This window comes from Phacochoerus africanus, chromosome 8 (assembly GCF_016906955.1).
Source record: "Phacochoerus africanus isolate WHEZ1 chromosome 8, ROS_Pafr_v1, whole genome shotgun sequence".
NCBI classification, from domain to species: domain Eukaryota; kingdom Metazoa; phylum Chordata; class Mammalia; order Artiodactyla; family Suidae; genus Phacochoerus; species Phacochoerus africanus.
Window position 1 is genome coordinate 71,700,439 of NC_062551.1, and position 15,308 is coordinate 71,715,746.

The 15,308-nt window shown below is 51.2% G+C and overlaps 1 protein-coding gene across 11 annotated transcripts in view; it reads left to right on the top strand.

The window, feature by feature from the left end:
- The first annotated feature begins 4,121 nt into the window (after nucleotides 1–4,121).
- Nucleotides 4,122–15,308, top strand: part of MFN2 (mitofusin 2) — a 29,838-nt gene continuing 18,651 nt past the window's right edge. The window contains exons 1-6 of one of the 11 annotated variants that reach the window (XM_047791844.1): nucleotides 4,122–4,239; nucleotides 5,442–5,574; nucleotides 5,960–6,027; nucleotides 8,494–8,557; nucleotides 9,891–10,069; nucleotides 14,739–14,874. In XM_047791844.1, coding sequence (XP_047647800.1) covers nucleotides 9,895–10,069; nucleotides 14,739–14,874 — 311 coding nt within the window. In that variant the 5' untranslated portion in view covers nucleotides 4,122–4,239; nucleotides 5,442–5,574; nucleotides 5,960–6,027; nucleotides 8,494–8,557; nucleotides 9,891–9,894. Of the gene's footprint in view, nucleotides 4,240–4,652; nucleotides 4,671–4,713; nucleotides 4,822–5,437; nucleotides 5,575–5,942; nucleotides 6,036–8,493; nucleotides 8,558–9,890; nucleotides 10,070–14,738; nucleotides 14,875–15,308 lie in introns of those variants that run through there. The other 10 variants (XM_047791841.1, XM_047791843.1, XM_047791845.1 and 7 more) reach the window with 10 other exon arrangements.

Below are 15,308 nucleotides of genomic sequence, written 5' to 3' on the forward strand. Positions count from 1 at the left end.
GTGCTTTTGACTGAATTGGAGATTCCCACCACCTCCTCCTCAGTTTGATGAATTTACTAGAGTGGCTCACAGAACACTGGAAAACCGCTTACTTATTAGGTTTCTGGTTTAGTATAAGCAGATACCACTTAGGGACAGCCAGATGGAAGGGATGCACAAGACAAGGTACGTGGGAATGAAACGCTGCACCTTGACCAGGACTTGAACCCATAGGCTGGGTCTCTAACTCAGCCAAAACCCGGATTGAGACTTGAATTGACTGTTTCATTAAAAATCACTGATCTGGTCTCAGGACCTACGAAAGTCAGGTTCTTTTTTTTTTCTTCCTTTTTACATCTGCACCTGCAGCATATGGACATTCCCAGGCTAGGGGTTGAATTAGAGCTGCAGCTGAGGCCTATGCCACAGACACAGCAACATGGGATCTGAGCCGCATCTGCGACCTATGCCGCACTGTGCTGGCAACACCAGATCCTTAACTTCCAGAGGCCGGGGACCGAACCTGCATCCTCAACAGAGACTATGTTGCATTCTTAACCCGCTGAGCCACACTGGGAACTCCTGAAATTCAGGTGCTTTATGTCTCAGCACAGACGTAATTCAGCGAGAGGCAAAGTGATAGGTAAGAAGTAGGTTTATAGAGAGAACTGGAGTGTGGGCTGTCTCGGAAGGTGAGAGTGGCCCGGGAGACACACATTCCATAGACAGAATGTAGTCTGTCTCAAAAGGTAAGGGAGCGGCCTTGGGAGAAACACATTCCACAGAGAGTGTGGGCCATCTCGGAAGGCCAGAGGCCCCAGAGATGTGGGGGTGGTGAGCTTTTTTGTTTGTTTGTTTGTTTGTTTTAGTCTTTTTGCCTTTTCCAGGACCGCTCCCGTGGCATATGGAGGTTCCCAGGCTAGGGGTCCAATCGGAGCTGTGGCCACCAGCCTATGCCAGAGCCACAGCAACGCGGGATCCAAGCCGCCTCTGCGACCTACACCACAGCTCATGGCAATGCCAGATCCTTAACCCACTGAGCAAGGCCAGGGATCGAACCCGCAATCTCATGGTCCCTAGTCGGATTCATTAACCACTTCACCACGACGGGAACTCCAAGGATGGTGAGTTTTTAAGGGCTGGGTAATTTCATAAGCTAATGAGTAGGAAGATTGTTTCAACTACTGGGGGTGGGGGGGCTGGGTTTTCCAGGAATAGGGCCACGGGCCACTCTTTGCCCTTTTGTGAACTGTCCTGGCACTTGTGGCTATGTCATTTAGCATGCTAACGTGTTACAGTGAGTGCATGATAAGGCTCAAGGTCCACTGGATGATCGTCTACCATCTTGGACCTGGTTGATTCTAATTAGTTTCTTTTTTTTTTAATAGAGGCTTTATTTTTGTTTTTTTGTTGTTGTTGTTTTGTTTTGTTTTGCTTTATCTAGGGCTGCTCCCACGACATGTGGAGATTCCCAGGCTAGAGGTCGAATCGGAGCTGTAGCCACCGGTCTACACCAGAGCCACAGCAACGTAGGATCCGAGCCATGTCTGCAACCTACACCACAGCTCAGGGCAACGCCGGATCCTTTAACCCACTGAGCAAGGCCAGGGATCGAACCTGCAACCTCATGGTTCCTAGTCAGATTCGTTAACCACTGCGCCACGAAGGGAACTCCTAGTTAGTTTCTGTTGTATCCTCAATGGCTCTGTCGTTCTGTATGGGCTGTTTCAGGAAGGATGAGGAGCATCCATGATTTCTGGTTGTGCCTCCCTCCCAGCACCTCCACATGTTCACCAACCTGGAAGTTCTCTGAACCATATGTCAGGGATTTTTATAAAGACTTCATTACAGGAGTTTGTATTATGGCTCAGCGGTTAATGAACCTGACTAGGATCCATGAGGATGCGGATTCGATCCCTGACCTTGCTCAGTGGGTTGAGGATCCGGTGTTGCCATGAGCTGTGGTGTAGGTCGAAGATGCGGCTCAGATCTGGTCTGTGGCTGTCATGTAAGCCAGCAGCTACAACTCTGATTAGACCCCTAGCCTGGAAACCTCCATATGCCTCGGGTGAGGTCCTAAAAAGACACACACACACACACACACACACACACACACACACACACACACACACACACACACACACACAGGCATGGTACATTAAATCATTGGCCATTAGTGATCAAGTCAATCTCCAGCCCCTGTCTCAGGAGTTTGGGGGGTGGTGGTGAGGCTGAAATTTCCAAACTTCTAATCACATGATTGGTTCCTCCGGCAACCAACTCCATCCAAAGGGGCTTTCCAAAAGTCACCTCATTAACATAAACTCAGGTGTAGTTGAAAGGAAATTTTTATGAAAGACTCATTTCACATTTTTTGTTTGTTTTTGGCCACATCTGAGGCATGTGGATGTTCCCAGGGCAGGGATTGAACAGGCACCACAGCAGGAACCTGAGATGCTGCAGTAACAACACCAGATCCTTAACCTGCTGTGCCACAGGGAACTCCTCATTTCAATTCTGAATGGCTCTGAAGCTATTTTGGAAACTGAGGGCAAACTAAACACTATAGCAAAAGATGCCCTTATGGCTCTTACGTGGGTAAACCAGGGTTTAGGAGCTCTGCATCATGAACAGGGGAAGGAGACCAAATATATAATTTGTTCTTCCCTTTTTAGGGCTGCACCTGCAGCTTATGGAAGTTCCCAGGCTAAGGGTTGAATTAGAGCTACAGCTGCCTGCCTATGCCACAGCCATAGCAATACCTGATCTGAGCTGTATCTTTGACCTCTGCCATAGCTCGTGGCAATGCCAGATCCTTAACCCACTGAGTGGGGCCAGGGATCAAACCCACTTCCTCATGGATGGATACTAGTCAAGTTCTTAAGCCACTGAGCCACAATGGAAACTCCTATAATGCTTATTATAAACCACAATATCGGAGTTCCTATTGGGGCTCAGCAAAAACAAACCCGACTAATATCCATGTGGACATGGGTTCAATCTTTGGCCCTGCTCAGTGGGTTAAGGAATCAGTGTTGCTGTGAGCTGTGGTGTAGGTCGCAGATGCGGCTCGGATCCAGTGTTGCTATGGCTGTGGTGCAGGCTGGCAGCTGTTGCTCTGATTCGACCCCTAGCCTGGGAACTTCCATATGCAGCAGGTGCGGCCCTAAAAAGCAAAAATAAAATAAATACAATACAATACAATACAATAAAAATAAATAAAATATTTTTTAAAAACCCACGATATCACAGCAAGCCACTTGTGTGGCTTTAGATTTTTTAGTAGCCACATTCTCAACAGTAAAAAGAAACTGGAGAACTTAATTTTAGCAGCATATTTTATTTAACCCAATTTATCCAAAATATTATTATACACGTAATCAATACACAAATATCAGTGAGATAGTTTACATTCTTTTTCCTACCAAGCCTTCCAGCCTTCCAGCACATCTCAGTTTGCACTGGCCACATTTCAGGATTTCATAGCAACACGTGGCTGGGTGGCACCCAGTCTGGACAGCGCAGGCTTAGAGCCTCCCCCGCTGTCCCTGAGGCCATCAAGAGACTGTTTACTGCTGTATCCCAGTGCCCGGCACATAATAAGCCCCCAGTGATCTGCCATATGTGAGCTGGAATCATCTCCCCTCTGAGCCAACTGGTACTATTGTGAAGGTTCACGTGAAGTATGTTAGGTTCTCCTGCTCAGGGATGGTTGCTGCTCTTACTTCCTCAAAGTCAACTGAAGGGCGGCAGGCCAAGGCTTACTCTCTGTCTTTCTCTTGGGAGCTCTTTTCTAAAATTACCAAGCGCAAGCTGGATTCCAGACCTGGCAGAAGCCTTGGGGTAAAACTCTAGAGCAACAAACGAAAGAGCGGGAACCTCTAATGCAGGCCCTTGGTTTCTGTTCCCCTTGACAGCTCGAGGCCCCGCCCACCCCAGCCCCTGATCGGAGCCCAGCGGAACTACAGCCCCCATGATGCAGCGCGTGTCCCCGCGCGTACGTCATCGGTTTGGGACGCCAGGGCGGTGAATAAACGAGTTGAGATGCCTCTCCAGGCGCTGAGCCAGAGGATCCCTAACCCATAGGAACTAGTAGGGTCGAACACGCTGAGCTCAGAGTCCACGGACTCACCGAGGTCAGAACGGCGAACCTGAGGCGGCTGGTGACTCGCGCGCCCTTTTCCTCCCGCCTGTCCCCGGGGTGGTGCTTGTTGGTGACGTCAGGGGTATGATGGCTGCCGGGAGGCCGGGAAGGTGAAGGTGAGAGGGCGAGCACACTGGGCGGTGGGCCGGGGCCGGCCCAGCCCGGCGAGTCTTGAGTAGCCTGGCGTGCGCCAGTGGGACACCAGGTTCCCGGGGGCTCGGAATCCGGGCTGGCAGGCGCCCCCACGCTCCAGCCTCGCTGCCGGGCTCTCCGCGGCCCAGAGAGGAGGGGGCGGGACGCTGGACTCGGGGGGGTGGGATCCCCTGAGGCTACTTGTCACCCTTTGCTTGCTCAGTCTTCACCGCCGCATTCCACCCCAACCCTTTCCCCATTTCTCATCCAGTTCTCTGTATTTGCCGGCACGTATTCAGCGCATGATAGGTGCCCACGTTCATCACTGTAAGTGCCCTGCTCCGACTTCCCCAAATTTGGGCACTTATTGCTCTCGCACAGTCGTCTCTTTACTTGTTTGGCTTCTAAATGAACGGTAAGCTCCGTTTGAAGGCAGGGACTGTTTTTTTTATCCATCCCTAACTCTAATGCCTGGCACAAACACACACACAGACGCAAGGCAGACAGAAGACGCCGAATAATTAGCTGCTTGGATCATGAGGCCAAAACTGCCATTCCCCTCTATTGTAAGTCTGTGTTGCCCTGTTCCTTTAATTCCTTTATTTTCTCTCTTAACCTCCTCCCATTAGGGGCTCTGTCACCCTTTCCCTCTCCAAGGGTGGGGTAAGACAGATGCACCTAATAGAAAGCAAGGGAGCTTTGCAGTCACCAGGAGGGAGTATCTCAGTTGCAGCTTGGCCACTTAACTAGCATAACTCTTTGCACCACAGAATTGAGAATTAAGACATTTTACAGCATCTGGCAGTGGAGGCTTTCAATAAGTTGCACTTCCACTCTCCCATCTCTAGTCCTCCATTCCACAGTCCTCAGCCCAGTCCCTGTCCTGGTTCTGCCCACTCTTCGCGCCTCTGGCTGTGCCTTTGCCAGGGTCCCTGCTTCTCCCCAGCACATGGCGGAACACGTGTTTGTGCACACCTAGGCTTGGCCCCACACCTGCGTGTTGTGTTTTTCCTCAGGGAACTTCCTAACGTACCACTCCAGTGCCTCAATGAGTAAGCTTCCCTCGGGGATGAGTTTGCTTGGCTTTTCAGTTTGGTTAGACTTGTTTGGCACCAGTTTTTAGTTTTTGTTTTTTTTTCTTTTTTGCTGCCTGTTGACCTGTGCCTTTTCTTTTCCAACAAGTCAGAATTTGAGTCAGCGCAATCAGCAGCCAACCTCAACGTGAGATAGGACGGAGGAGAACTCAAATTCTTTTCGTCTTTTTGACTCTAGCCGCGTCCATGATGCCTACCCTGTGAAGTTCTCTCACCATCCAAAAAGTAAGTGGTGGCTGTGATATCTGGCATGCTGGCTCTGGGTGGAGTGGAAAGGGGGTGCTCTGATTCAGCGGCAAGTCTCAGATGGGGTCATCTTTGCACAGATCCGGAGTTTTCTAACCTGTGTTGGAAAAAAGCCACGTCTCCTTTCAACTTCCATGGAGGATTTCACTAGTTGCTGAGAGAGCCCATTTAAAAGTTGACAGTTTAGAAAGTGGCTGGAATCTCTGGCTCCCTTGTTTGGTCTCTGCTGCTGGATCCTCCTTCTCTTGCTGCCCAGTGGAAGTGGGCTCTTTGGTGCCTTATCACAGCTCTTCTAAGAGTCTACTCTGCCCCTTTACCCTGTATACTCTTTTCTTTTAATTTCTCAGCTTCTCCTCTGTTCCAGTTGTGCCAGCAGACGATCTGTGGATCCATTTTATTTTCCCTGCTAGGAGTTGCTGTGCATGAAACTGGGTAAGGAGGTGGGTGTGGATTCAGGAACTGTGCTTGGGATCCAAACACACCTTGCAGTGAATTTTGCTACTGCTGTCCCTATGCCCAAGGCACCTAATCCTCCTTAACTAACGGCCTAGGTTGAGGCAAAGCTTTTGATTACCATGGAGTGCTAATAGTTTAGACTTTTGTTTGATTCTGGTCTTAGTTAATATCTGTTAATATTGTGCTCCCAGAACTTTTTTGGTGGGAGTGGGAGACTACAGGGATGAGTGAGGCTTTTCCGAAAGTGTGATCCTCAGGGGTTTTAAAACTATTACACAAAAGAAGGGTTTCTTCAGATAAATTGATGAAATCCTGCATCAGGGGCTTCACAACAAGCTTTCCTTCCCAAAGTCTTTGCTGTGCTCCTGTGGCTCCAGTGCAGGGGGTAGCATTTAGTGTTTTACAAATCGGTTCTACTAGGGAGCCCTTTTTACAGGGAACATGGGGTGCACGGGAGTTCTGTGGACTGCACTTTGGGAAATGCTGCTGTAAACTCTGAAGCCATGACCTCAAGAGCACTTTGAGGCAGTCACAGCAGCCTGAAGCATGCCGCTTAGTATAGAGCTGATATCGGAGCTGGACTCTGGCCCAGCTGTGTCTGGGGGCTGACCCCATGTGCCTCTTGGGAACCCTCCAGTGAAGGAGGAGCTATCAGGGTTTTGCAGAGGATGAACAGGAACAAGCTGCTTCCCCTGACTCTGGAAGGGTTGGAAGCTGGCAGGCGAAGGCTCAAGATAGCAGGGGCCCTCTCTTGGCTGGTGTGTGTGTGTATTTTGCAACTCTGGTCTGTTTGTGCATGTGTATGCCCAGCTTGCTCTTTGGAAGGATTACATTCTGGAACCTGAAAGGTTTGTCCAACTCTCTTGACTTACTGAGCTCCAAATACTAAGAAACAGATGCTTAGCCAAAGGCTGCTTTTTAAGAAAAAAGTAACTATGTATTTCAGGTTTGGAAGGGTAGGAAAGCAATCCCCTTAAGAGGCATTCACTAAGTCACCCATATCTCTCAGTTGTGGAAGAGGAAAATAGAAACGGAAATAGGTCCCTGTTCTGTATCAGAGACTGACTTTCTAGAAACTCACAGATTAGATGGGGAGAAAGTGTGATAAACCACCTAAAGTCTGTAAGGTTGCATGGCCTCTGTGGGGATGTCATAGACGGCTTCATGAGGGGGTGACACCAGAGTTGGGTCTAGAAGGACAGGAGGAGTAGTCCAAGTTGGTGAAAAAGGAAAGGCTTCCAATCTGAAAGCAGCACGTGTAACACGAACACGGAATCTCAGCTTGGGCCCTAAAAGAGCCAGAGACATCAGTTTGGAGGGGTTGGCAGTTGGTCCCATGGGAGAGGAATGTGCAGCTGCAGGCTGAGGAATGTGAGAGCAGGTCACCTCCTGGACGGGCTGACCTCTGAGCAGACCAGGTAACCTTGAAGCACTGAGCTTTAACTAGTGTGCATGCTTTGGAATCTTGGATTTTCCAGCACTAATACCTTTGGTATCATAACCTTTGGACTTGCAAACAATGACCAGAACTTGAAAGCACTAGCTGATCCTCTGGGAACTTTCTTCCTGCAGGCAAGTCCCTTCTGGGGCGGGGCACTGCTGAGCCTCACCCCTGAGCAGAGCTGTGTCCTCCATCCACATGCCAGCCGTGGGGCAGCCGTGGGCGTGTCTGTGGTGGAGTTGCCTCTGCCCTCCCCTGGAGGCTGGCTGTTCCAGGGGGAAGTCTTTGTGATCTTGCTGGTGGAGTTTGTTCCTGTTGTTGTTTTATAACATGTAAAGCTGCCTTTGGGCTGTGTCAGGTCATCGTTCATCTTTTCACGGTCTGTGCCTTGTCGTAGCCGTACACCTGGCGAATCCAAGGCTCTGAGGTTAAAAACCTTGCTCAAGTTTAAATGCCTAGAAATAGTGCGGTCACGATCTGAACCCAGCTCTGTCTTATTCCAGAATCTATCACCTGGTTACCTCATGCCTTCCCAGACCCCTGTTCTCCTTTCAGTGACTTTCCTCTTCTGCTTCCATGTGTTCCCTGTTTCTCTAGGGGTTTCCTGTGGGGCCACGGTTAGCTGGATTGCAGTGTACTCTTCCTTTTCTGCTTTGGTGGAGCCAGTGGTATTTTTCTCCCCAGTTACCCTTCTCAGAGCTCTGCTGTCTTTCTTTTTTTTTTTTTCTTTTTTCTTTTTTGGCTTTTTAGGGCCACACCCTCGTCATATGGAGGTTCCCAGGCTAGGGGTCCAGTCAGAGCTATAGCTGCCGGCCTACGCCACAGCCACAGCAATGCTGGATCCGAGCCACATCTACGAACTACATCACAGCTCACCGCAACACCAGATCCTTAACCCACCGAGCAAGGTCAGGGATTGAACCTGCATCCTCATGGATGCTGGTCGGCTCTGTTAATCACTGAGCCATGATGGGAACTCCTTTGCTGTCTTTCTTATTTAGGGCCTTGACACGTGGCCTCCAAGCTAAGAAAATCTCACAGATGTGGCATATCCTGAGGAGGAAGGTACAAATGGACACATAGTCACTTCTCTCATCCCTGCAGAAATCATTGACATTGCAAAATAATTTGTAGGTTTAGGCAGAACACGCAGGTTCCCACTTCCGTGTGGGTCTCCCTTTCTCTCCACTCTTTGGGATGGCTAGTTCCTCCCAAAGCGTGGGGAGTTCTCCGTTATTAGGCATTTTTTCTGGATGTTCCCGCTGCTTCTCAGGAACTGGCTCAGCAGCCTTTGGCAGGATCTCGAGCGTGTTCACTCCTGGGCAGTGCCCGCTCACTTCGCAGATAGCGTGAGTGCTGGATCAGGTGCGGAGCGGGTGGCGCAGTGACTAGGGTGGCCTGGGAGGGAGGGGTGACGAGAAATTGCTGAGCCTTGGAGAGGGTAGGACGGGCACTTGCAGCTGTGCCGTCATCCTTGGCACACCCTTTTTCCCGTGACTTCCCAGGATCAGAGGGCTTCCTCTGAGGATGTGGGTCTGTGCCTGGTAGGGACTCCAGCCACAGCGAGGTGCCACCTTCCCTCTTCCGTCTGCCTCTTTTGACTTTGACCTAAGATCTTTAGGACTTTGGCGTCAAGCCTCGCGACCACTAACATATTATTACCATAAGGGGGAGGAAAAAAAAAGGCTGCAAAGATGAGTGTGAGTGAGTGAGTGAGAGCAAGAGAGCCCCCCTCACAAAAACAGCCTGTGAGGATCAGCAGGTGTTAACAGTGCTTATCACAGAATGGGGGGAGATGGGGTCTTTGTATTCCTTTAGTTTCCACATTTTCTACATTATACACATTCTCAATGAAAGAGAACAGTAGGCACTTGGAAGTAAGTTGTAGAAGTAGACTTGTCTCTTTTGAGGATCACCCTTCCTTGGCCATTGCCTCCCCCGCCCCCCCACCTGCAACCAAAAATAAAAAAGCAGAACTGTGTTAGGAATTGGGGCCGTCGGGACTGGGCAGGTGTGTGGCCAGGAAAGGGTGGGGCAGTGCCTGAGCTTGAGTGATGCTTGGCTTTCACCATTCAGTGCTTTTTCTCAAGGGTGATGTCTCTCTCTAAGGTGGGGAAGGCAGGCCTGACCCTGTTCACCAGGCAGGGCCCAGCCCACACTCGGCCTGAACTCGGGGCCCTGGCTCCAGGCGTCCGGGGGCCCACACTGGGTGACAGGGAGACTGGCCTTCCTACCCTTGAGAGGCTCGTTCACATTGTGCTATCCCTAGTCTTGGCCTGGAGGGCCTGTGTTCTGGATGGACCCTCGAGCCGGTCCCGGTCCCCCTGCCACACCCCCCACAGAAGGTCCTGAGCTGGGCCTCCCTGGGTTCACGCACGTCATCTTCCCTCTCTTGCAGCGCGATGTCCCTGCTCTTCTCTCGATGTAACTCCATCATCACAGTCAAGAAGGATAAGAGACACATGGCTGAAGTGAACGCTTCCCCGCTCAAGCACTTTGTCACTGCCAAGAAGAAGATCAATGGCATTTTTGAGCAGCTGGGGGCCTACATCCAGGAGAGCGCCACCTTCCTCGAAGGTGAGACAGGCCGCCGGCTGCTCAGCCAGGCCCGCTGCTATCGGTTTCAGTATTTAGGTGGCCGGATTTGGGGGTGGGGAGGTACAGCCCTGCTCAAGGGGAGCTCATGCCCAGGTGGGTTGTCACCTTCAGCATGGCTCTGCTCTTGCAATCATGTGGACTTGGGCTCCAGGGAGATTGGGCCAGGAAAACAAGGGACCCATCATTGAAGGGACCCATCACATTCTGTTCTGTTTAGTCACAAGTGGTAGGTGAATGGTACCCTCATTGAAGAGGCAGGGGGATTGAGGTTTTGCGTTGTTCGGTCCCTTATAAGTGACACAGCAGGCTTTACCCAGGCGTCTCTGACGCCAAAGTCCAGGTGCTTTCCTTGGCCTGGTCTGGCTGCCGTTGGTACCGGGCACTGTCTGAGGGTTGGTGGTTCCTGACCAGGGCGTGCTCTCTCTGCTATTTTGAGACAGCAGGACTGTGAATAAGAAACACACGTCACCAGCACCTTTTCCTCTAGTTACTAATTTGAGTAACCTCTAATCCCTGCTCACCCCTCACTCAGTGCCAACTCCAGCCACTGGCTTCTCAGGCTCCCTCTCCAGAAGGCAGGGAGGGAGCCCTTGGCTCCAGGTCCTAGCATTGTCAGTGAAGACTTGGTAGCTGAGTCTTATCTGCCCTTGATTTCATCATTTGTGAAAGAGGGGCTCAGGTGAGACCAGATTCCAGTCCGCAGGAGCCTCGGAGTTGAGTGGGCATATGCCCAGGGACGCACTGCTCTCCACTTTACTTCCACGAGAGCAGCTTGGCTTCTGGGTGCTTTACGTGTCAAACTGCTACTTCTATTCCCTTTAAAGAAGGGGAATCAGTCCACGCTGTGGTCTGAGAGTTCATTCCCCAATAGTCACATGCTGGACTGCTGGACTCCTGAGGCCCAGTATAATGGTATTAGGAGGAGGGGCCTGTGGGAGGGGATTAGGCCATGACAGTGGAGCCCTCACCAATGAGGTCAGTGCCTTTATTTTTGTTTTATTTTATTTTTTGCTTTTTAGGGCTGCACCTGCGGAATATGGAAGTTCCCAGGCTAGGGGTCCAATTGGAGCTGTAGCCACCGGCCTATACCAAGGCCACAGCAACACCAGATCCGAGCCACGTCTGCAACGTACACAGTTCACGGCAACGCCAGATCCTTACCTCACGGAGTGAGGCCAGGGATCGAACCCGCCACCTCATGGTTCCTAGTTCGATTCGTTTCCTCTGAGCCACGACGGTAACCCACGGAGCTCCCTTGCTTCCTTCTGCCACCTGAGGATAGGACAAGAAGCCTGTGACCTGGACAAGGGCCCTCCGCCGACCAGGCTGGCATCCTGATCTGAGACTTCCAGGCACCCAAACCATGGACACTTTTGTTGTGTCTAAGCCACAGCCATGGAATTTGGTTATTGCAGCCTGAGCAGACTAAGAATGGACTGTTCATGCCCTGCCCTCAGCGTGGTGCTTGATGTCAGAGACAGTTGTTCCCAAAGTGTTTGTTAACTTTAAAAATTTGCATTTCCACGTTATAAGATTGGTGGTTGAAATGCTTCCAGTTCATTACCCCTTTGTGTAGCAGTAGGGCTGGTGTGCCTGGCCTTGTGCGTGCGGGGATGGGGCCGGCCAGGCCATTGTCCCCTGGAGCCCAGGCTGGCCCTCCATGATGCTCTGACTCCCTTGCAGCTGGTTCTGTGGATGAACACATGCTTCATGATGATGGTCTTTATGTGACAGCCATCAGGTGTTTTGAGTTCTCTTTTTGTGAAAACATGAGGCCTCGCCTGTTAGCGGACTGGCAGGGAGAGAGCTGGAGCCATCCTGAGTGTATTGGGATCGTCTTGGCACGGGGAGGGGATGGCTTTGGCCTTAGGACTGTTCTCTAAAGGGCAGGTGATGAGACTTGTCTGCCTGCTTGTTGTGTCTTTTAAATGTAGCCGCAGGTGTTAGAGGCAGCTTCCTCCTAAGTGCATTCCAAAGGCCACAACCACGTGGCCACCCAAGGGGAGAGGGATGTTGAGGGGTGTTGCTAATCCCACTGCGCCACAGGGGTGTCTGAGAAGGGGATGGCCAGTGGACCTGGGGAAACCTTGTTTGTTTGCTCATTTCCTTTCATGGCACCAGCTGCGGGGGAAGCTCACTTGTCGTGCTTGGATCCTGTGAGAGGGTTCTCAGGGCTGGGGCCTGTCAGCCTGGTGGTTCACAAGTGTCTTAGTCTGTTTGGGCAGCTGTAACAGAAGTACCATCGACTGGGTGGCTTGTAAACAACAAAAATTCACTTCTCACAGCTTCAGAGGCTGGGAAGCCCAAGATTAGGGCACCAGCAGATTTGGTGTCTGGTGAGGGCCAACTTCCTAGACTGCTGTCTTTTCTCTGTAAGATCACAGGTAACCACATGGCACAGGGGCTAGCTGACTTTTTTGAGTCTCTCTCTCTCTTTTATTTATTTTGGCTACTCCATGGCAGAGGGAGTTTCCGGACCAGGGATCAGAATTGAGCTGCATTAGCTGTGGCAATACCAGATCCTCTAACCCACTGTGCTGGGCTGGGGATCGAACCTGTGTCCTGGCACTCCAGAGATGCTGCTGATCCTATTGCGCCACAGTGGGAACTCCTCTCTTAAAGGTCTCTTAAAGGTCACTAATCCCAGACATTAGGGCTCCACCTCTGTATACACTTGACCCTTGAAGAGCATGAGTTTGAAGTGCACGGAGCCGCTCATACAGGGATTGTTTTCGGCAGTAAATGCAACAGGTAGAACACAATCCGTGGTGGTTGAATCCTCGGATGTGGAACCATGGAAATGGAGGGACCGTGCAGTGGAGGGCTGACTAAATGACACACTAACCCCCTTGTTGTTCAGGGGTCCGCTGGACGTCACACCATCACCTGGGAGCACATAAACATTTAGTCATTGCAGCAGCAGGAGCATGCTGGGCAAACACCAGCCACTGCACCTTCTGCGCAGGTACTAGATGGGAGAGGCAGAATCTTGCTCGGTAGCTCCCGTCTGTCATAACATGTTATCTATCTGCCTGTCAAGGGCCCTGGGGAAAAAGCAATGCAGTGATCCTGGCATTTGTTTGCTTAGCAAACGTGCACCTGCTGGGTGCTGGGATCAGATAGCTTGGCACTCAGGTAGTAAGTGATACAGACAGGTGAGCCAGGTGGTTATCCTATGGTGAGATAAGGGCTAAGATGGGAGAAGGACAGCGTGCCGTGGGAGCCTGGCCAAGGGGACCTGACTCAGACTGAGAGGGTCAGGGCAGGCTAAGTGGGAGTGAGCTGGAGAACCCCAAGGCCAGGCTTTAGCTCTTCTGAGTTGTGGAGGGGGTTGTGGTGCTGAGCAAAAGCCTAGATAGAGCACGGTGAGTATGGGACATGGTGAGGCGGAACGTGAGGCTGGGGGTCCCTGAGACCTGGCCTGAGCAGTGACGGGGGCCAGGTCAGGCAGGACCTCATGAAGGCGCACGGGGATCCGGTCCCAGTTCTGGCTCTGCCGTGTGTGAACTCCGATCAGTACAGGATGTGGATTAAGTGAGACCGTGTTTGAAAAGTAATCAGAGTAGTGCATGGCATATAGTGAGAACTTGCTAAGCATTTAAGTAAAACCTAAGCAAGAGTTCCCATTTTGGCACAGTGGAATCAAATCTGACGAGTACCCATGAGGACATGGGTTTGATTCCTGGCCTTGCTCAGGGGGTTCAGGATCTGGCGTTGCTGTGGCTGTGGTGTAGGCCGGCATCTACAGCTCTGATTCGGCCGCTAGCCTGGGAACCTCCACATGTGGCGGGTGCGGCCCTAAAAAGACAAAAATGAAAAGGAAGCTATCTACGTAAGATGGCAGTTGACATCGTGGTCTTCATTGTGTACCAGCCCCTATCCTTAGCACTTTTTGTGTTTTATTTTTATTTACTTTTTGCTTTTTAGGGCCACACTTGTGGCCCATGGAGATTCCCAGGCTAGGGGTGGAATTGGAGCTACAGCTGCTGGCCTACACCACAGCCACAGCAATGCAAGATCCAAGCCGAGTCTGTGACCTACACCACAGTTCATGGCAATGCTGGATGCTTAACCCACTGAGCGAGGCCAGGGATTGAACCTGCATCCTCATGGTTACTAGTTGGATTCGTTTCTGCTGCACCATGATGGAAACTCCACTTTTTGTGTTTTAATTCATTTAATCCTTTCACCTGTGACAAGAAGTAGGTACTATTGGCTTGGGTTTGGTTTGGTTTGGTTTTACTTTTTTGGCCTCACCCTGGGCATGTGGAAGTTCTGGGCCAGAAATTAAGCTTGCACCTCAGCAGTGACCTAAGCCACAGCAGTGACAGTGCCAGATCCTTAACCGCTAGGCCACCCGGGCACTCTAGTTCTATTGTTATCTGCATTTTAAGGGTGAGGAAACTGAGACCCAGAAAGGTTCCTTTGCGTGAGGCCCCTAGGCTGGGAAGAGGTAGGAACCAGCTCTTCTTTGCGCCGGAACCCAGACTGTCCCGCTCCCAAGCCGAGCTACTGCTGCGGCCCACAGCAGGGAGTCTGGACCTTCAGCCCAGGATGGCAGGGAGCCTGGTGGTGGACCCTGTCCCTTCCAGACTTGTGACATGGAACTCTGACCCTGCGGTGAGTTATTCTCCATCTCCACCTCCAGACACCTATAGGAATGAGGAGCTGGACCCTGTGACGACAGAAGAGCAAGTTCTGGACGTCAAAGGTTACCTGTCCAAAGTGAGGGGCATCAGCGAGGTGCTCGCCCGGCGGCACATGAAAGTGGCTTTTTTTGGCCGGTGAGTCCTGAAGTCCTCATACCTGTTTCCAACTGGGAGGGAGTGGGGAGGGAGGCGCTCTCTGCCGGATGGTGGGTCTGCGAGCCGCAGGGCAGGGAAGCAGCTGACAGACTTAAGAGGCAGCACGCTCCTTATTTTCGTTTGGTTGTTTTTAATTGTGGTAAAACACACATACCCTAAAACTTAGCATGGTAACCTTTTTTTTTTTTGTCTTTCTGCAATTTCTTGGGCCGCTCTCGCGGCATATGGAGATTCCCAGGCTAGGGGTCTAATCAGAGCTGTAACCGCTGGCCTACACCAGAGCCACAGCAACGCGGGATCCAAGCCTTGTCTGCAACCTACACCATAGCTCATGGCAACGCCGGATCCTTAATCCACTGAGCAAGGCCAGGGATCGAACCCGCAACCTCATGGTTCCTAGTCGGATTGGTTAA